The 21829-nt window shown below is 49.2% G+C and overlaps 2 protein-coding genes across 2 annotated transcripts in view; one reads left to right on the top strand and one right to left on the bottom strand.

Annotated features, from left to right (window-relative positions):
- The window catches only part of DNAH1 (dynein axonemal heavy chain 1), a 71482-nt gene that overhangs the window by 38904 nt on the left and 10749 nt on the right, over positions 1–21829 (top strand). The window contains exons 39-58 of the mRNA XM_086470654.1: positions 521–679; positions 973–1077; positions 2260–2400; positions 3685–3845; positions 4548–4705; positions 4842–5015; positions 5373–5411; positions 6513–6691; positions 7524–7754; positions 8718–8914; positions 9735–9870; positions 11017–11225; positions 12013–12184; positions 12528–12719; positions 13223–13333; positions 14451–14636; positions 19460–19651; positions 20113–20280; positions 20911–21102; positions 21519–21650. Coding sequence (XP_086326780.1) covers positions 521–679; positions 973–1077; positions 2260–2400; positions 3685–3845; positions 4548–4705; positions 4842–5015; positions 5373–5411; positions 6513–6691; positions 7524–7754; positions 8718–8914; positions 9735–9870; positions 11017–11225; positions 12013–12184; positions 12528–12719; positions 13223–13333; positions 14451–14636; positions 19460–19651; positions 20113–20280; positions 20911–21102; positions 21519–21650 — 3234 coding nt within the window. The remainder of the gene's footprint in view (positions 1–520; positions 680–972; positions 1078–2259; positions 2401–3684; positions 3846–4547; positions 4706–4841; positions 5016–5372; positions 5412–6512; positions 6692–7523; positions 7755–8717; positions 8915–9734; positions 9871–11016; positions 11226–12012; positions 12185–12527; positions 12720–13222; positions 13334–14450; positions 14637–19459; positions 19652–20112; positions 20281–20910; positions 21103–21518; positions 21651–21829) is intronic.
- Positions 15621–18968, bottom strand: LOC147414875 (HAUS augmin-like complex subunit 3). The gene is made up of 4 exons (XM_086470296.1): positions 17751–18968; positions 17138–17577; positions 16259–16475; positions 15621–15872 (listed from the first exon to the last, which is right to left on the bottom strand). The coding sequence occupies exons 1-4, from the start codon at positions 18966–18968 to the stop codon at positions 15621–15623; spliced, it is 2127 nt and encodes a 708-aa protein (XP_086326422.1).

The following is a 21829-nucleotide window of genomic DNA, read 5'->3' as shown; positions in this document are numbered from 1 at the left end:
AAGGTCATGCTGTAGCTCATCTATGTGGCAGAAGGCAATACGACATTCTGCAAAGCACAGGTAAACCTGGAAGGATTATGCTTTGCCCACTGAAAGAGCAAAAGATAAGCTGTATGCCTACCAGGCTGGAGGGAGTAAGTTCACTTTTATTTATAGCAGAGGGAACTGGATAATGAGTGGAAAGCAGAGATCAGAGCTAAGCACTGATGCACTTCAGATTGCAGGTCCTCTGAGAACTAGTATTGAAGAAGGCTGGACAATTTTCAAATTAAAAACCAAAGACTAAATTCTTCTCCCAGCTCGTCTTGAGTGACATTAGTTCAGCAAGGGGAGTCTCTCAAGTACATCAATGAAACAGCAAGTTTTAATCCACAGAATATATTAACAAGGCCTGTGAAAAACTGGCTAGAAAAAGCTACATAGAAGCTGAATAGAATTACAAGCACTTTAAGAAGAGTCTGGTTTTTGTGTACCTTAACCATGCCTGAGAATTTTACTTCTGCTGTCCTCTGGTTCTCAGGGAATTAGGATGATCCCCCAGGAGAAGACATCTCGTATCAGAGAGCTGATTGAACCCTGGTTTATATTTGCCTTGGTCTGGAGTGTGGGTGCTACTGGAGATTCCCAGGGTCGCATGGCCTTCAGCTTGTGGCTGAGGAAGAAGATGGCAAAGGAAGAGGTGAGTAAAGGAAAAGCAGATCCCCTGTCATTATAGAGGAACTGGTACTGAGGAGTGGGGGTCAGAGCTTCTTGAATGCCTGAAAGCTGTGGATGGGCGTCCTGTTGGTATCTGGTATACTACATCTGCCTCAACCTTCAAGGGACCCCTGGAGGTGGAAGATGTGGGAGAGAGACCTGACCCCCCCTGGCCTGGGCAGCACCCCATTAGTAAAGTCTTCCTTGCAGCAGTGCAGATCCTCCTGTGAATTCAGCTGAGCGTCAGCCAGGTTCACCACAATTTTATTCTCACAGATCCAGTTACTTTTCCCAGAAGAAGGCCTGGTTTATGACTATAGACTGTACGATGCTGGGCTTAGCAGTGCTGAAGATGATCTGGATGAGGAGGTCATTAGGAAGGTAAAATATTTCACTTTCAACTCCAAGCTGGGAAATTTGGGGGAAGGAACCAGGAAGCAACAGTCCTGCAGGATTTGGTAGGATTTTCTCATCAAGCACAAAAAAGAAAGGCCTTTAGGAACCAAGTGAGAATGTTTGAAGTGAAATCAAGCTTTTCATTAAAGGAAGAAGGCAGTTTCTTGCCCTCAGGGTTGTGAAGCAGGGCTTTCAAATCTGAGCCAAGGGCTGGTCAATTCAGACCTGAGTGCCTCTGGCAGCGCTAAGGAAAGTGAGAGGGCTCTACAAGCGTGGCTGCTGAAGGAGGATAGGGAGAAGCTCAGATGGAAAGGTCTGCCTGTGAAAGCAGTGCACAACAGCAGAAGAGCTGTGTGCAGCAGAGGATGAGCAAGGCAGACAAATATGCCATCTTTTTCACAGGAGACAGCAGAGCAGTAGGGCATGCAAGGCCCATTGGACTGAGTCACCAGCCCCTGGGCTAAAAAAAAAAAAAAAAAATGCTTTCCCTCCCTGAAATCAGAGCAAAGTAAAGAGCCCTATGTGAGCATCATATGCTTAGCAGAAGCTGCCAGTGTCATCTTTGTGGGAAAGCCACATGGGGTGGTCAGGAATGCGCATTTTCTCAGTGTTCTCCAGCCCATCCCTGACAAAACCTCTGTCTCACTTGTATAGTGGCCTCTGGGAGGTTAGTCTGTGACTTAATTCTAGCATGAGTCATCCATGTCTTGTACAAGTACAAAACCTCCATGTGCCTTGGAGTGCAACATGTGTGATGGCAACAAATGTGAAGATGGGATCCCAGCTGATCCCTCTTTGGTCCTCTGCTGTGAGGGCACTTACAGGCTGGGTCATCTTAGGACAGAATTCCAGTTCTTGCATATGTCATAAGTGCTCCATCCCCCTCTGATCCCAGTTTTCAGGAGGGAGGGCAAGTATGTTGCTGCTGGGGCAATCATCTTTTAACTCTTGGACTACCTCCCTCCTGAAAGAAACAAGTCAGACACTCACAGCATTGCCATACAGAAAGGTAAGGGTGGCAAGCCTAGGCAAAGGGGCTGGAAACCTGAATTCCTCATCTGAGCCACTACACAAGGATCTGTGACAGGGAAAACACAGCAGAAAACAGTCCTTTTCCCATAAGGGATAGATGCAACTGCCCCCTCTAAACACACCCATACCTTTCAGGTGTGCTGGGAGAAGTGGCTGGACTCTACGGCAAAGTTCACCATTGTTCCTGATACCAACTTCTGTGACGTTATTGTGCCCACGATGAACACAGTCAGAATGGCCCATCTGCTGGACCTGTTGCTCACCAACCGTAAGCCAGTACGTGTCCAGCCTTGTCTTTGATTTTTTGATTCAACCTTGTTCTCATCAACAGGGGCACCTTTTCCTCTCCCAGTGCAGTCTGAACCTAACAGCTACCTGATACTTCGAGATTATTTCCCACTCTCATGGGTTTATATTTCTCTGCTCAAAAGCTGTGTCTAAGCAGTAAGAGTTCTCCACCAGTCCCCAGGCACTATGCCAGTACCCCAAAGGAATATCAACACTCAGTTGTTCAATCAAAATCCAGCAATTGCTAGATAGCTGTCTTGGTTTGAAAGACAGGTGTCTGTGGAGGAAGGCAGGAGCCTCCCTTGAAATGGAAAGTGCAACCCCCTTCCCTCCAAATTATTATAATTTTGAAATTAACGGGCCTTCAGGCAAAGATATGGGGAATAGGAATAACAGTTCTTTACTAATATATATATATATATATATATATATATATATATATATATATAACACAAGGCAGGGAAAAAACAAACAACCCACTGGTTTACACTGACAGAGTCAGAAATACAACCTGACACCCTGTTAGGGTGGCAGTAGCAGTCCGATAAGATGCTGGCTGCAGTCCTCCCGAAGCGATGGATGTAGTGCTGTTGAAGCAGCGATCAGGTAAAAGAGTCTGATCTTCCTCCGAAGGTCCAGTGGTCGGCAGGTAGCTCTTGTCCTCTGGAACTCCAGTGGGGGGAAAAGCTCCTCTGGGAATCCAGTGGAAGAAGGCTGCTAGGGTGTTCGAGATCTCAGTTTTTATTTGGCGTGGACTGCTTGGCTCCTTCCCCCCCGGGCGGAGCATCTCACAATGGGATGGGGAGTTGTGAGGCAGTTCCTTGATGGGCCATTAACAGGAGATAGTCCAGGAGCGAGTTATCGATGGGTCAGGCGATAAGGCATTGTTGTGCCCATTAACAGAAGATAGTCCAGAGGGGGGAGGCAGGGAGCACCGCCCCACCTGGTCTCAACAGCTCCTGAAGATGGTAATAGAATACTTTTTTTTTTCCTTTTGGCACATTTTACACTGTAACCTAGGACAATAGCCCATCACCATCCCTCTTTACCTGTTTCCTACAGTTCTATTTCATACTTCTCTAGTTGGATTCCTTCCACACCAAGAGATCTGTTGAACAGCTGTGCTTACTGAAGAAGCGAGCCTTCTGTCCTCTCCCAGCCTTTGAGTGCCTAAGTGAGCAGTAACCTGCATTTCCTCCAGCAAATGTCAGAGAGCTGGGAAACACAGACTGTTCGCCTATGGTTATGCTGCATTGCTGATTGTGCTCCTAGGTTCTCTGCATTGGTCCCACTGGCACAGGAAAGACTCTCACAATTACAGACAAGCTTTTGAAGAACTTGCCTCTCAGATACATCACGCACTTCCTGATGTTTTCAGCACGCACCTCCGCTAACCAAACCCAGGATCTCATTGACAGCAAACTGGATAAGAGGCAAGTTTCCTTTCTGTGTTTGCAAAGGCAGTATCCTCGTGCTCACGTTGTTTCTATCAATTTGGCCGTTTAGTTTCATCCCAAGAACTGAAGGGGCCCCAAGCACTTACAGCTATGGATAACAAATAGGACACACAGCAAATCTGAGCTGGGATTGAGAGAGCCAATAATAACTTGATATGATGGCAAGAAAGTGAGAAGGATTAGTGAGGGTCTGTAAAAGTTGCTCCAATTCTAGTTATTCCAGAAATACTACATTTCACAGCACAGGTGTCTGCAAACCCTGGTGTGGGATATTTATAGAACTTCATGAGGGAAGAAAACGTGGTTGCTGACCCCCAATCCCACTCCCCACAGTTAACAGCTTCCCTTTTGCCTCCCTGGTCAGCCACTGGTTTGAAGTTTCCAACAGATTCATGGGCTTAAGCTTTGCATTTATTTGCACCCATTTATTCATCAACATTTTGCATAAGTAGACAAAATTTCACTCCTGTGTTTGGAAAGAAACCAGTGCCTCAAACATCGCTCCAGATCTTTTCTATGCAAAGGCCCGTATAAAAGGGTATATGGAGTGTAAGTGTAAGGATAGCTAAAAGTGCTGACCCAGGAAGCCTCTGGAGAAATAACTGCTTTTGGATCAAGTTAGGACTACCTTTGCAACAGGAGTTGTCCTGTGTCCTTACACGGCTTCTGTCCTTACAGGCGGAAAGGTGTGTTCGGGCCTCCAGTTGGGCGGTACTTTATCTTTTTTATTGATGACTTGAACATGCCCATATTGGAGAAATATGGTGCTCAGCCACCCATTGAGCTGCTGCGGCAGTGGATGGACCACCAGGGCTGGTACGACAGGAAACAGATTGGTATGACCCAGATCCCTTGGCCAATACTCTTGGCAAAAGTTAGCCTGTTGGTAGATATGCATACCTGCTGTGGAGATTTGTGGCAAGGGTTTTTAGCTACAGCTTAGCATTCATTCCTGATTTTTCACTCTTCAAGGTACTTTTAAGAAGCTGGTAGATATTAATTTTGTCTGTGCCATGGGACCTCCCGGAGGGGGAAGAAATGCTGTCACTCCACGCTTCACTCGCCATTTCAACTACCTCTCCTTCACTGAGATGGAAGAGAGCAGCAAGAAGACTATCTTCTCCACCATCCTTGGCAGCTGGATGGGTAAGTTCTGCACACAACTGCCACCTCCTCATGCTGCAAGTCAACTCAATGATAATGGAGGTTGGAAGGGGAGGAATTAATATTGGTGATCTGATCAAAGTGTTGGAAGCTCTAACTTGTGTTAGTTACTTGAAGATGCTTTTGGGAATGTGTTGTTTGAATCTTAGCAAACAGAGAGCTCATATACTGTTTAGTCTCAGGGCCAAACTCTGCTAAACTTCAACTTTAGCTGTCACAGTTACATAAGGTATGATATAGCTTAGGCCTTTCAAAGAGGATTTTGTTTGTGATGGATGATGCAGATATCCTTCACCTCAGCAGGTAAAGCTGTAACTCAGTTTTTTTGTCTTTTTCTAGCTGGTCTCCTAGGAGAAAGAAGTTACAAAGACCCAGTGCGTAAGTGAAAGCAGAAAGATGAGAGAGACTGACTGTAAACAGAACAAGCTGATGGGCACAGCATGGCATAGCTTACCTGTGCTTTCAGCAGACAGACACTTGCCCAGACAACAGCCTTCTGTTGAAGCAGAGCCTTCTGTTACTCTCCATCTGCTGCAGCCTGTGGACAGCTGAGCAGGGTGGATGTAAGCATGGTGCTAAGGCCACCCAGAAAAAGGGGTTCATTTGGAGTGAAATGAGTCCTCTTATATTTGACAGGGTGGGAATTTAGGATCATCTTTGCAAATGTGCCCTCATCTGCAAATCTGCCAGTGGGAAGGAGTGAGAATAGTGAGCTGTGAGAGAAGCAAAGTAGAGCTTTCCAAGTGCTTGCAGTATTCACAAGCATCAGTACCTGACTATGAGCTCAAGGGCACACTGAAACATCTAGCTGTGAGTTAAAAAGAAATAAAAAAGTTTTGGAAATAATGCCAAAAAGTGCAAAATTCTAGGGTGTCACAGTGCTCTGCTTCCCCAGGAGTGTGTGTAATGAGCTTAATTGGGAGTAAAACAACAAAACCAAAAAAAAAAGTATTTTTGCTGGCAGCTCTGTTTAAATCTTGCCAGACTATTGCATAATAAATTATTTCTCAGTAGCTTTGCATTTGCTGAGCTCAATGAACTGCAAGGCAGTTTAGCTAAGAGGGCACTCACACCTTCTAGCTTAAGAGTAGCTGAGACTCCACTATGGGAGTGCAAGGAGGGAGAAGGAAAACCTGTCTGGAATATTTTGGGTAGGCACCAATTACCTGTCTTGCAGTATCTCCACTCTCCCTGGAGTGCATGAAGTCTTAACACTGCAGAATTGTTTTGAAGTATTCTTCCCTCCCCAAATCTGATTCCATTTGGTTGGGAAACTCATTGGCAAACTGTCCACTGCAGTGAGCAGGTGCTGGTCAGGTCTTCCCACAGTCTCTGCATAAGAAAGCAGAAGAAAAGCATGTTCCTGGCCAAGTCCTAGCACCACCTCTGCCACTCAGTGCCACGTGTCTGCACTGCTAGGACCTTCTCAATCCAGAGTCACCACCTTAGCATCCTCTCCACCTTCCTCTGTCTCTGCAGCAGGAGCACTTGCAGTCAAAGACTTGAATGAACCCTTGGTTGATGCCACTCTCCGCGTGTATTTGACCGTCACATCCCAGCTGCTGCCCACACCGGCAAAGTCACATTACACCTTCAACCTGAGAGATCTCTCCAAGGTGTTCCAGGGCATGCTCATGGCTGAGCCCAGCAAGATTGAGGTGAGTCCTCCCATCAGCACAGCCATGCCACCCAGGGGAAGACCAGAAATGTTCCAGTTAAGGCCTCATTGACAGATCTACAAACAGGCCTCAATTTCTTGTTGAAGCTGCGTTTTGGTACTGTTCAATGAATGTGGTGACCTTCCCTTTGGCTATATTGCCTAGTACCATTAGTAAACAGACCCCCGCCCTGCCCCACCACACCAGTCCTTCCTTGTCACGGAAGCAGGTGAGTGGCCTCAGGGAGTCAGTATGACACAGCGTGGCCATTCAGGCCTGGATGGAACCATGGGAGACCACACAGGGGCAGAGGTGTTGTCCTGTTACCAGCTTGTAGCAATGGAGGCTTCTGCCCCTTCAGCTCTCCTTGTGTAAAAGAGTGCCTTGCTTTGGCTCCAGCCCAGCCAGTAGAGACTGACTTATCACAGGAAGTACTTGGGACCCTGGTTCTGTGCTACACCCAAGTAAGAGGATCTTTCCAAAAAACAAGAACTTCTGAAAACAGTAAAAATTAAATCCAACTGGGGGATAGATAAGGACTAACAACATGAAATTTAAATCTCTCAAAGAAAGCCTGACGTATGGACAAATAGAGGGGGGATTAGCTGAAGCTGTAATGAGCTCTCTGCAAAGCAGCTGTTTTGACAAGAGCTGATTTTGAAAGGAGAAGGGAATGCAGCTTCCTCCGCCCAGTTCTTTCTCCACTCCAGCTGCCTTCTAGCAGGAGTGAAGCTGGCCACGTGCTGGGCAGGAGCCATCTTTCCTGACTGTGAGGTTCTTAATACTTCTCTGCTTCTCTCATGGGGGCTGTTTTGCTGCAATTTCCTACCAGAACAAACTGCATCTGCTGAGACTGTGGTACCACGAGAGCTGCCGGGTCTTCTGTGATCGCCTGGTCAGCAAGGAGGACCAGACCTGGTTTGACAACCTGATGAAGAGTATGATGGAGGAGTTAGGCACCACTTTTGAGGAGGTCATCCCCTCCCAGCCAGTTCTGTTTGGGGACTTCATGGAGCCAGGTGCCCATATCAAACAGTACAAAGCAATTGACAGCCAGGAAGAGGTAAGGACCCTGGGAATCATGATGATATGAACTATGTTCACATCTTTCAAGTTTTCTGCAAACAAAATAAAACAGTTAATAGTAACCATGAGGCTGCTTGAATTGAAGGTGTCTGAAGTTAAAACCCTCCGAGGGCTCTCCTGTGAAATCCTAGCCCAGATACAGATAATGGCTACATTTGGTGTGATGGGAAATTGAGGTGGAACATGCTGCCTCTGCATTGCCATCCTGGGGGCAGCCTGCTATGCCAAATCTCCCAAATGAGCTGCGCTTGGACTGAAAAGTGAAATTTGCTGGAAAGAAATGGCACATTGCCCCCAAACAATACTACCTTTGCCATTAAAGACTTCACAATTGACCTTTACAAGTAATTAGTGTTACTGCCAGATTCCCTGTTGGAGAAAATACTACGAGTACTTTGGTAGTGATAATTAAGCAAAGGCAAGGAGCAGTGTGTTTTGCACTCATTATCAGAAACAGATGATTATCCTGTCGTCTCTCCTCTTGTGATAGCTGTGTGACAAGGACTAGTAATTAAATGCGCTTACCAGCCTCTTCTGCAAAGTAGGTAGGCCTGTCCCCCACCAAGATGAGCACAGCCAAGACAGCCAGATTTACCAAGCTGCTGCACACTTCATTGGTGCACACAGGACTTTGGCATCTAGGCAGGGATCTCAGCACTGTATGAATTCCAGCTGATGTTGCTTGCCCAGGTTCACAGTGAGATTGCTGAGGGGGTAGGACCAAATCCCAGATGTCTTCATGCTTCATCTCCTGTTCTGGCCTGAGGGTGCTGTTGAAGAGAGCCCTGGAAAGGGCAGGAGAGACTGCTCCTGCAGCTGTTCTGTGATGGCTGGACCAGGAGGAGTACAATTCTCTACCTGTCTACGGCCAGCAGACAACAACATACCCCCTCACAATTGCTTTTATCCGGTAGCCACAATTGACTGTCTCTATCCACAGCTGAAGGTTGTGATTGAGGATTACTTGGAGGAGTACAATCAAATCAACACCCCAGAGCTGAAGCTTGTGCTGTTCATGGATGCAATACAGCACATCTGCCAAATCAGCCGGATCCTGCGGCAGGCTCCGGGGAATGCTCTTCTCCTGGGTGTTGGGGGAAGTGGGAGACAGTCTCTCACCAGACTGGCATCTCACATGTAAGTAATGCCCTCTTATGCACATAATGTGAAGCAGCTCCAGAGAATCTCTTTTCCTGCCCTTCCTGCTACTAGTTACACATTTTTCTGGTTGCTGACTCTTCAGATTTAACACTCAAGAGCTAGGGCTCAGTTAACATGCACTTTTTTTGCCTGCTAGTAGCTTGGGTTACTGCTGCGGGCACACAGTGAATGAGCAAAAGCAGCATGGTCCATGTCAACTCACTGGCCTGTGGAGCACTCAGCATGGCAGGGGGAGGGACAGGGACTTCTTACTGGGGGCTAGGCAGCAAGGAAACAAAGACAGGAGTGACTAGTGACAAGTGATCAAGTGACACTGTCAGCCTGGCAAGTAGGACTGGTGAGTCTTGGGAGTCAAGGGGCCTAAAGGAAGAGACTTGAAGAGCCAGGGAAGTTGGCTGAGGAAGAAAATTCTTCCAGCTCTGAATACAGGGCATGATCCTAGAGAAATGCAACAGTTCCCAGGCACACCAGCCTCCAAGGGCAGCATCACAAAAAAAAACCTACGTTGAGTTCCTCCCTCTGCAATCTGATGCACTGGGCCTAAGAAGCAGTGTGACTCTGTTAGCTCATGGAGTTGTACTTCTGGTTTCTAGCTAGCTCAGGTAGCTCTGCTTTGAGTAAAACATGCTCTTGGGTTGCTGGCTGAACATGCACACGCACAGGTGTGTGCTCAGGCCTCATTGCAGGAAACAACTTGCTTGAGTCTTCTTCCCCCTGAGTCCACAACACATACTCAGGATCGACAAAGGAGGAGATTTTAATTCAGTGTAACTCCACATTCTTCTCTTTCCTTTAGGGCAGATTATGAGTGTTTCCAGATCGAACTGTCCAAAAATTATGGCATGACTGAATGGCGAGATGACATGAAGAAGATGATGATGAAGGCAGGCCTTCAAAGTCTACCCAAGACATTCCTATTCGTAGACACACAGGTACAAGAGTATTAACATGGTGGACTCCGTCTCAAAAGGAGTCAGAAACACATCTCTAAGCTCAATAAATTCCTCTGAAGAGGATTGAGGTGCTTGATACAAACCAGGCACAACTTGTATTTCTTAAGTAGCCCACCTTCATCATCTTACAAAAAAGCCTCAGGGAAACTAAAGGTGGGGCATTTGTTGCTGGAGGGACTGTAGAACTGCATGTGAGTAGGCTCAAGGAAGCCTCTTTCAGCTCCATCCAAATGTTTGGTGGGCTCAAAGGTTTTAGACCCAGCTGCCTGAAGCTAAGTAAGTGCTACACCCACCACTGATACTAAAAGTCCTAAGTAACATCATTCTGTTTCTTTTCAAAAATACCAGTAGATTTAGGGCCTTATGCCTGCTGGTTCCACAGGATAGTGTTGGTTTGTTACTGTAAATTGTAACTTGCTAATGACTAGGCCAACTTCTGGGATTCATGGTTATGTCCCCCATAGACTTTTTTACTGCCTTCATTATCATAGGAACCAAGTCCCTTCTGGCAGTGCCCTAAGCAGTGAGACGAGCATCTGTCAAATGCGGCTTGTTCTTGCATCCCTTTCCCTGCAGTGAGAAGCATATGTGGGAGAAGAAGGGCATGGGAGGGTGCATTTAGTCAAGTAGATAGATGCTGCGTATTTCTGATTTAGCAAAGGTGGAGAAGTGAGTGTAGCTCTGGAGGGAGATCGTCCTACAGACTGTGACACATCCCTACAATTACCCTGTCTCCCACACTGATGAGCTTTATCTTGGTGGTAAAGTGTTCTGTGCTGGAGGAGTGAAGACCCAGAGCAATCTGAGGTCTGGTTGCCGAGTCACTGAGAGGCAGGGAACAAGGCCCTGAGCTCAATTTGTCTGTAAGGAGACAGTGAATGGCCAGAAGGCAGTTTGTTCTCAGATACACACCCCCACACCTGAAATGGATGAACATGGCTGTTCAATTGGAAACACTGGACAAGGGTCAGAGTATGCTTTACTGGAGCTGAGTGATCACAGAAATTATTTCTTATAACAGAGGCTGAGGGCTGTAGTTATCCAGAAGTGATCTCCATGGCATGTGGAGACATGACTGTCTTATGACTTAGGAAACTGCCTTTTTCTTCCCCATCATCCACTTAGATTAAAAATGAATCCTTCCTTGAAGACATCAACAACCTGCTCAACTCAGGTGACATTCCCAACATTTATAACCCCGAGGACCAACAACAGATCATGACAGCTATGAAGCCCATTGTTCGAGATCTAGGGCAGCAGCCTACCAAGGCAAATTTGATGGCTGCATACACAGGACGAGTTCGCAGCAATATCCACGTGGTCCTGTGCATGAGGTACAGTTCAGGGGTAGGGCTCTGTGCTGTCAATGTTAATTATTCCTTCCTTGTCCTTTGCCTTGAATCACTTTATCATGGGACCTTTGTTTCCAAGCCCCTGACTGGAGGAGGAGTAAGGTTTGCATACCACATTCCCGTAAGACTAGGTACTTTTTTTTTTTTTTACATTTTACTGGTATCAAGATGAAGTTTGAAAAGCTTAAGAATATGATTATGTGATCCAGATGATTAAATACACACTTCTTCCTCCTTCATGCACCATTGAGCTGTTTATTACAAAAAATATCGTGCTTGAATTTGGGGCTCAGTTGCACCATGTTTACTCATTAATCTAGTGCATAGTCCATGAGCAGCTTGCTTGCTTGCAGGAGGGCTGCGAGAAGGTACAGCGCATTCTCAGTACAAGTACAAGTGGAAGAGTGAGGACCATGATTTTGGTCTGGTGATGCAATTTCTGCACTCACCTGTTTGAAATAGACTTCAGATCACATTTATTTCTTACCCCTTAAGTGTTCTCCCTAGGGAGGGACCCATAAAACATCATCTTGCTACCATCTTAATACTTCCAGAATATATCCAGGACTTCCAGTGAATGAGCTGTGACACACACGGCTCACTGCCTGAACTTTTTTTCCCTATTTCTCTCCCTCCTTCTTCTTCCTTGGGTATACTCCCTTCCTCCTTACTCTATAAGAGTTCAGGATGGTTCTAGAGAAGTAGAAAAGTATTTTATCCTTGTATTTATAGCTAGTTGTAACATCTTTTCTGCATGTCTTTCCTTCAGCCCTATTGGAGAAGTCTTCCGCGCACGCTTGAGACAGTTCCCCTCTCTTGTGAACTGCTGTACCATCAACTGGTTTAATGAGTGGCCTGCTGAAGCCCTCCAGTGTGTTGCCTCCTCCTTCTTGCATGAGATCCCACATCTTGGTGCCAGTGCTGAAAATATCAATGGGATGGTAGGTGCCACACTCGACAAAGCAGAGCTCCTGTATGCTCAGCGGGCTATGTCTCTAGATACACATAGACAATGGATGCAGGACACACCTGCAGAAAGGTCCTACCCTGTAGCAGAAGTGTTTCATGGCAGGGTCATTCAAATACAGAACTGTTTATCTTCTGTGGACATGTCCATCTGTCACCCTGTCTATGGCGCTGAAGACCACACACATATATAAGCTCTGCTGTTACTGTATACTTAGGCTCTTTGTAAGCCCCTTGTGCTCTCTGTGGGCATCATGTAGACTTGCCTACCACATGTTCAGCACTGAAGAAGATTGTTTCTTTCTTTTCTCTTTATAGATTCAAGTATGTGTAGAAATCCATCAGAGCGTGACAAAGAAGTGCCAAGTGTACCTAGCAGAGCTAGCTAGACACAATTATGTCACTCCCAAGAGCTACCTAGAGTTCCTCAGCATCTTCAGTTCCCTGATTGGAAAGAAGAAACAGGAACTGAAGACAGCCAAGAACAGGATGAAAAGTGGCCTGGATAAGGTTCATCCCTCACACTCAGAAAAGCTTTGGGCCCCTCTTACCTGCTCTGAGCAGTGTATTTATAGCTGCAGAAATGCAGTGAAATGCCCTACACATCTCCTGTGTAACAGGAGAAAACTCATGCTAAAGTAAATGGGAACTATGCCTTCTGCCAGACTTTGAGTCTGTAACAGCTCTAAAAGTCTTTGTGGACCACAGACCTCTCTGTAGCTCATCATCTCTTAGGATGTTCCTTATTAACCTTTTAATTGAAAGCCTTGTAACAGCAACATTGTTCTGCTGACAGATTGCCATGAGCTTATGAAGTAATGCCCATTGTGTGCAGGCACCGTTGGCCGCCACTGTTTATAAGCGCAACAGATTGTTGCTTAAGCAGGGACCAGGGCAAGCCCTGCTTTGTATAGCGTGACACTGGGCAGGGAGCACCCACAAGGGCAGCACTGCCCTTTCCTGGGGCTTTCCGTGGCTGCTGCCTGTGCTTTCACTCTGCTTTGCTCCCACAGCTCCTGCAAACAGCAGAGGATGTAGCGAGGATGCAGGAGGAGCTGGAGTCTGCCCGCCCTCTCCTGGCACAGGCAGCCAAGGACACACTGGCAACCATGGAGCAACTGCAGGTACTGCAGCTGGACAGCCATGCACTTAACAAAGGCTGACTGCCCAGACAGTACACAGGGCTTGGGGAGGCCTTGCAGGGATTGTGTGAAATCCTGCTTGATCTGACAGTGGAAAGGCCTCAGAACAGCACAGCAGGTCTTCAGGCAGAGCAGCAGTGCCAGGAAGAACAGCCTTCTGCTGGGTTCCCTGCTCTGGTGTTCATGGGGGCCAGTCACAACCAACCAGCCAGTTGCTAGCAGAAGCAATGGCTCACATGCCCATCTGAAACCACAACCCAGGGGTCAGTCAGCCAACCTACCAGCTCGCTTTCCTTCCTGGTTTAGATCCTTGCAAGCACAGACTGGCAACACTACTAACACAATCCTCAGGTAGCCTGAGCAGCTGTAAGCCCTAACTGTTTTTCCTGAAAGGGATTGTTCCCCCACATCCCATCCCCAGGGAGCTGATGCAGCTGAAGCCTGGCCCTGCTAGCCCAGACCTCAGGGGTCACACACAGTCACTCATGCCACCACAGAAGACGGAGCTGTCCTGTGTTGGCTGTCACTACCTTCCCTCTCTCCTTGTTTCTGCCTGCCTGTCTTCTACTATGAGATGGCCAGACTGAGACAGAGGGAACAGAGACACTGATATCATACAGCTCTGCATGCAAAGGGGAAAGAGTCTGAAATCTCCCATGCTGCCACATAGCAAGAGATTTGGCTATATTCCACATTCCCTTTACACCTCCTGGTAGTGTTTTAACCCTGGGAGTAGGCAGCAGTGACACTTTTAGAAACAAAAACCCTCAGCATATCTTCTTATTCCTCCATCTCCCTACGCGTTTGCATTCCTATGCATCCTCTCCCTGTGCCAATAGGAAGATGGGTAAAGCAGCTAATTCCTTCCAGACACAGCCAGTGCTGGAGCTTGTGGATGATCTCTACAGGCCGACAAAAACCTCCTGCTGGTATGATGCAGGAAGGGGATCCCCTCCAGCAGTCAGGCCCCAGCATGTCTCTGCTGGAAGAAAACACATGACCTGCCAGGACAGCTGTGATCCTTACCTAGCAGTGCTGAGCCAAGCCAAAGGGGTGCTCTGGCTCCAGCATGTTTCTGAGGCTGTTTCTGGTGTTGCAGATAGACACAGCTGTGGCTGAAGAGACAAGAAGTGCTGTGCTGGCTGAGGAGATGAAGGCCAAAGTAAAAGCTCAGACAGCCCAAGCCATTGCAGATGATGCTCAGAAGGACTTAGCTGAAGCCCTCCCAGGACTGGACGCAGCTCTTGCCAGCCTGAGGAACCTCAACAAAAGTGATGTTACAGAGGTAACTGGGTTGAGGGGGAGGGTGGCAGAGTTGGGTCTGGTCCTGAACAGTCTCTCACTTTGCAGCAATTCCCCTTCTATAGGCTTGCAGCATCCCCAGCCTTTTCCAGCATCTCCATCTATCCCCCTTGATCACAGTCTGAGCAGCTGCCCATGCAGCTTCTCCGCTTCACTCCTTCAGAAGCAAAGAGTTTTGAAGGGCAGAGAGACAGCAACTGGCTTCTAGGTGTTCCTACACGTTGTTTCCAACTTGTGCCAGAGAGGATGTTAAAGAGGGTTTGCCCCATGGTGCCAGGCAGCAGGCAGTACCACAATGCAACCCTGAGTATTGACTGCACAGCACAGGGACAGATCTAGCAGCACACTGTCCAAACCAGCAGATTCTCTTGAAAGGTGTCCACCACAGGCAGAGAAGAGGAAGAGGCAACGGCTGGTGGGGTGACTTCAATGAATACTGTCTCGAAATAGGATAGTCAGAGAAAGGAGGGTAATTCTGAGCCTGGCAAGTGTCACAACCCATAGCCAAGACAGCAAACTCAGCAAGTACAAGATTTCATCACACAGGGTGTAACAGCTGTGGAGGGGAGGGAAAGGCTTATTGCGCTGCAGTTGTGTATAACAGACCTTTTTATTCCCCACAAAACATACAAAACTCCTTTCCCCAGAAGGTGGGGAAAGACAGTGTCAGTCCACTTGCTCCCAGCACCCATCCCCTTGTAGAGTTGGCATGAAAAGTCTCCTGTCTATACAAGGCTTCCAATGCCACTCACAAGATGCATCAATTTCTTACACATTATGTAACCCACCCACCAGCTTCAGGAAGGTCTTCATCTCCCTCCTTTTAAGCCCAGCTGCTGGGCCATGACCCAAGCAACCTGTCACTGGAGCCAGGACCACCAGGGTTCTCTCCCAGCCCAGGATTAATGACCCAGCCCAACCAAAAGAGGGCATCACTTCTATGTCAGGGAGCAAGCATCCCTTTGACCTACTCCTTTGCACAGGGCAGCTCCATCAGTTGTCCCTTGGAGGAAGCTGACACTCGCTTCTCCAGCTCCTCCACCACCTCTCTCAGCCGATCCTCGTTGCAGTAGAAGTACATGTAAAGGTTGTGCTTTGTCTGCAGGATAGGGCTCTCCAGAGATCTGCGCTTGACCTTCAAGTCACTCAGGAGGTCTGTCAGCACTTGGCAGAGGTTGTCCTGCATGGTGATCAGTTGCTGCATCAGCTCGGTGATTTCCTGAGGGGCAGAGCCCAAACACATGTTAATGTGCAGAAAGAGGGGGATTTGCTCCCATGTATGAAACAGCCCAGCCCACCAGAAACAAACTACCCGCCTGGCTCTGCCCTGCAAACACCCAGTCTAGGGAACAGAGGTAGCTTACTGGTCCACCTTGGCTAAGACACCATAATCTCTATACTTAACAGCACACATGAAACACAACGAGAGTAACCTTTGTCCCTCAGCCAGTCACTGCCTCACTGTGGGATCAGGCCAACCTCCTCTCCCTCTGTGGGCTGAGAGGCAGTAATTTCTCCCTCCTGCACCCAGGGAAGATGGAACAAAGGGCTCCAACAGCCCTGTGCCACCCAGCAAGGCCTGGTGGAGCGGGAGTGCTTGCTTACTGGAGAGGAGAGCTGCAGCTGATTGGAGCTGTTGTACAGCAGCCGGTAGAGTGCCTTTGTGGAGGACTCCAGGACAGGGAGATGGGACATAGGTGCTGCCAGCTGTGCTTCCAGCACCCCCTGGTCCTGAACCAACTGGGAGCACTGGGCTGCTATGGCCTTGTAGCTGCGGAAGAGATGCTTCTCCTGATCTTGCCCCAGCAGCATGTCCCAGAGCCTGCAAGAGGGGACAGCCAGTCAGAGGTGCAAGCAGTGTGCCAGCCCTGAGGAAGAACACAGCTTAGGGGACATTCTGCACTGTGGGACTGGGATGCAAGCAGCTGTGAGGCAACAGTGAGAGGACAGCCACTCCTGGTGAGTAGGCCATGTCCTGAAGCTCTGGGAGGAGCATCATAAAGGACCAGGCTGGCTCAAGAACCAGTCAGGGACTCCTTGCTGGCAGACAACAGCACCAGCTACTCCAGAGCTGCGCAGGGAGGACTGAGAAGCCCCTGTCAGTGCAAGACACCCAACCAGAGAAGGCTCTTGCTCCAAGAAGCTTGTGCTTCCTTCTGGCCCAACTTCCCTTCCTCATGGTTAGTGACTTGCCTCTACACCTTCACATCCTAGGAAAACCTCTGTTCTCTGTACTTGTTCCCTTCTCTAAGGCCATGCTTTCCTGCATTGGCCCTAGCCAGCCAGGAAGAAGCAGATGCCACCTTCTGGGGAATTTCACACCACCATAGAGTCAGAGTGGCTGTGCACTGGCAGAAGAGCACTGCTAGACTGCCTGGTAGCTTGGATCTGCCACATGCCTCTCCCATTCTCTTGCCACCTCCTCCACACCTAGTTGGTTCCTTGTACACACACACACACACACACACACAGACAGACCCTTACCGTACAGCGGGGAGGTCTTTGGGGTCTATCCATGTGCGTGGACAACCCTTCTGGGAAGAGCCAACATCTTTGTAGTAGTCCTGCTGCTCCTGCAACCTGATCTGGGCTTCCTTCATGGCAGTTTCCATCTCCTCCAGCTGAGCAGCCTTCTGGTCCAGCTCCTTTCTCTCCCGTTTCAGCTGGAGCTCCAGCAGATCCAGGCGGCTGTGCTGGCTAGCCAGCCATGCAACCACCTGCTCCTGCCCACCAGCAATGTACTGCAGACGGGCAGCTTCCAGGCTAAGCTGCCTCTGCAGGATGGGCAGGCAAGAGAGGCGGGCCTCTGCTTTCAGCAAGGGTGGCAGCTGGTGGGTCAGGGTCTGCATGATGTCACAACGCAGGGTATGAATCCGCTCCTGAAGCATGGCAGACTGACTCTGGAGCTCTGCCTTGACTACACGCTGTGCAGGAAGACAAGACAGGCTGGTGTCAGGGTGCACCACCAGTGCTGCTTGGCTCTGCCACCCCCTCCTGACCCATCAGCTGTGCTCCAGCATTCAACAGGAGGGACTGCCTGCAGCACAGGCAGACCCTGCAACAAAGGATGGTGGAGGAAAGGGAGCACTAGCCCTACCTGGTTCTCTTCAAGAACTTCCAGAGTCCTCTGGGCCCACTCCAGCGCAGCACAGTTGCCTTCCACTTTTGCCGACATGACTATAACGTCCCTCCGGGCACAGATACGTGCTTTCTCTATTCGGCTCAGCTCCTTCCAGGAGCTGTCTTGGTCCTCCAGTAGGTCATCTCCATCAGTCCCAAGGCTTTTCAGCATCGATATTTGCTTGGCATTCATTCTTTCTGTAGCTTCCTGGCTGCCATCTCTCTCCTCCTCATCCCCCATGCTTAAAACCTCTCTCCCATTCCTCCCCTCCACTAGCAGCTCTGCCCTTGAGCCTTGGGCCAGTATTCCCTGACTTGCTGGTGCCACACTCAATGGTGTCTTTGCACTCTCTTGATACAGAGCTCCTCTTCTTCCTCCCAGTATTTCACAGTCCAAGTCCATCTGTGTCCCAGCCTCCAGCCTTACTTTCCGGCTGCTCTCCCCCCATCCACTTGCTCCCTGAGCAGCTGGAGCCTGGACACTCTCTGGTAGGACCTGCTGGATAAACCTCTCGAACACTTCAGTGGCCTGTTGTTCTAGCTCCATGTAAGGGCCAAGATCCATCTCACACAGCAGTGCTGGTGGCCGGCCTTTCCCCACATCCCCAAGCCACTGTGCCAGCTGCTTTGCAGCCTTGCTGATCTGTCTCAGGACAGCACTGGTTTGGAAGATCTCCGCTTCCAGGTCCATCTGAGCCTTCCTCAAGTCCTGCTTCACCATTTTCTCCTCCTCCTTCAAATACCTCAGCTGCTGCTGCAGGTTGGCTATGCAAACCTGCAGCTTGCTGTGCCGCCAGAGCTGACAGTCACGATAGTCCTTCAGCTCCTGAAGCTCCTGCTGCAGTGCCTCCAGAGAGGGACCCTCATCATCTGGTATCATGCTTGGGAGCTGTGGGACCTGGCAGCATGTCTGCAATGCTTGCTCAAGGGCATCACCTTCCAGGATGGGCTTGCCTGCAGCCAGGAGGGCATCGTAGGCCTCCACCTCAGCTGGAGTCAGCACATTCTCCTTACTTACCGTGCTGCAGAACCACTCAAGGAACTGCTTTGTCTGAGGGCAGTCAAAGAGCCAGTCAAAGTCCTTCTCACAGAGGGTGTCTGCATAGGGGTAGACCAGCCTCAGCGTTGCCACAAACTCTGCCCCTCTGTTGACTGTGTCCAGTGGTAAAGCCTGGGTGTATCTCTGGTTGAACATGGCAAGGGTGGTCAGCACTGGAAGGGAAAAAACCCACAGCCATCTCAAGGGTGCCACAGCAGCCCTCCTAGCTGCCTGCTTGGGGAGACACTCAAGCAGTCCCTCCACAAGTCCTGCAGACCAGCTCATGGGGTGCAGCATTGCTACAGTGGAGTACAAGACAAATGAGAGCCCACAGAACAAAGCCTGCCCATGCTCCATCTCCATACAGCCTCCTCCTCAGGGCCATACAGATCTAGCTCCTTTGCCAAGGCCTCTTCAGCCTGTAAGATACACCTATCAGAGCATCAGGGCAGGCTTTTTCAGCCTACCTATAGTTTGCTCTGTGCCCTTTCTGATAACCAGCTTTCCCTTCAAATCCCTCTGTCCTTCCTGCCTGTGCATCACATCTTCTAAATGTTCTGCCTCTGGTCCCAGTCTCCCCTGGTCCAGCTGAGGGAAGAGCACCCCATCTCTCAAGCCAACTCACTTTCTCTATTTGGGTTTTGAAGGTACGAGCAATGCAGCGGCCTCCCCTTGGTGTGAAGATGGTGATTGAAGCTGTCTGCATTATGAAAGGAATCAAGCCCAAAAAGGTGGCAGGAGAAAAACTAGGCTTCAAGGTGGATGACTACTGGGAGCCAGGCAGGGGCCTTCTGCAGGACCCAGGGAAGTTCCTGGACAGTCTGTTTAAGTACGATAAGGTAAGTGATGGCAGAGGGAGGCTGTGGCCAGGGATCAGGTGCTGCCTCACAGAGATCCTTCTCACAGCAATGACACTTAAAGCTCCTTGTAGGCAACACCCTTCAGCAGCAGAGGGCAAGGATGTATTTGACCTGTAAGTCCTCAAGCCAGCTGGCTGCACTTCATTGCCTGGGGCAACAGGAGGACAGAGACATGAAGGTCTTCCCCTTCTCTCCCTCTGCTCTTTCTGTGTGAAGGAACTGGATGGAAGTGGTATGAGAAGGTATTTACCTAGTCCCACAGTTGTGCCTCCCATGCCACGCAGCAATTAGATTCCTCTTGCTCCAGTGCAATGCCTTAACCACCCTGCCAGGTCCCAGGGCAGGCTGTAGCCATGGGGGAAAGCCCTTTGACACCCTCCTCAGTGAGATGTCTAGCACCCTGATCACCGATCTCCTTTCTCTCCCACCATTCCTTGCAGGACAATATTTCAGACACTGTGATCAGGGCCATCCAACCCTACATTGACAGTGAGGAGTTTCAGCCAGCTGCCATTGCCAAGGTCTCCAAAGCTTGCACCTCTATCTGCCAGTGGGTGCGTGCCATGCACAAGTACCACTTTGTGGCCAAGGTTGTGGAGCCCAAGCGGGTAAGAGCCAATGTGACCCAGTTGCTCTAGGTGTTAGGGAACGCAGTACTAGCAGCCCCCTTCTTGAGGGGATGCTAGAGTCACCACCTTCTACAGATCAGGACATAATATTCAGACCAAGCCTTAGCAGAGCCAAAGCTTCAAAACCCATTAACACAATAAATGAGAATAAATGAACCTAGAATATGCTGGGACAGAAGTGATAGCTTGTTCTTAGTGCCGAGTTCCTGGCTCAGCAGAAACTACTTACAAAAGCATTCCCACATCTCACTAGTGTTTCAGCCTTAATCATCTCCAAGTGTAGCTAGTTATTTATTACTATTTTGGGGCAAGCAGAGGAAGCTTTCCTCCTGCTCACCAGTGGGCCACATCCTGAACTTGCATAAGCTGGCACAAGCTCTTGGCTTTTTGGAGCTATGCAGAAATGCTCTCCTCACCCCCTCTTTTATTCCTGGTCTTGCAGAACATCCCCCTGGCATTAGGCAGGTCAACCTTTGTCATACAGGGAAGAATCTCAGTATCAGCTAGTGGTTTTATGGAAAACCAACTCTTGCTCCAAGGTCTCTGGCTTTTTGGGGACAAGCCTGGCCACACACCCAGAATAGCCAGTTTCCTTGTGTATCTCCCCAGCAAGCTTGGCAGGAGGCAGAAGAGGACCTGCATGCCACTCAGCAGGTCCTTGAGGAAGCTAAGGATCACCTGAAGGAGGTTGAAGGTGGTATTGCCATGCTGCAAGCAAAGTACAAAATCTGCATGGCCAAGAAGGAAGAGCTGGAGATTAAGTGTGAGCAGTGTCAGCAGAGACTGGGCCGTGCCGATATGGTAAGGGACAGAGCTGGGTTCCTCCTTTTTATGCAAGACAACCTGATTTCAGGTCAAGGAGCACAGTGGCAAAGTGTGCCTGCAACTCACTACAATTCTAGGTTGAACCTGCCTGGCCAGATCTCAGCAGCACAACAGGACAGGGGAAGCTAAGCTAGCCAGACACTGGTGTGAAGAGCTGCTGTCCTCCTGTGCACAGCTTCTTCAGCCAGAAACAAGTCTCCAGGACAGCTGAGAGCAGCCCAGTAATCCCAGGGTTAAGTGCTCAAAGCTGGGGACAGAATTCAGGATATGGCAGGGGCCACCCTGCAACCTCTGGTCACCAAAGCCACTTGCAGCATTATCCAGAGAGCAGCAGGTCCAGGGCACAAGGTTAGACTACACCACAGCTCTCACGTGTGCTACTTATCCCACAGCTCATAAACAGCCTGGCTGATGAGAAGGTGCGCTGGCAGGATGCTGTAGAGAACCTGGATTACAAGATCAGCAACATCACTGGGGACATGCTGATTGCAGCTGGCTTTGTGGCCTACCTGGGCCCTTTTACAGTAAGTGTGCAATGCTCCCTGCAACGGGCTCTGTTAGCTGCTCTGCTGTCCTGGCCAGATCTGCTTGGAGAAAGGAATAGGGCAAAAGGGTGCAAGATCCCTCCCAGATCTCTCTCTGTACCAGAGGCTGCACAGGGTCCCATTTTAATGGAAACAAGAGGGTTTAGATGCTCAGAGCA

The sequence above is a fragment of the Leptosomus discolor genome, chromosome 9 (assembly GCF_034619465.1).
Source record: "Leptosomus discolor isolate bLepDis1 chromosome 9, bLepDis1.hap2, whole genome shotgun sequence".
NCBI lineage: Eukaryota > Metazoa > Chordata > Aves > Leptosomiformes > Leptosomidae > Leptosomus > Leptosomus discolor.
This window is presented reverse-complemented; position numbering and strand designations above follow the sequence as displayed.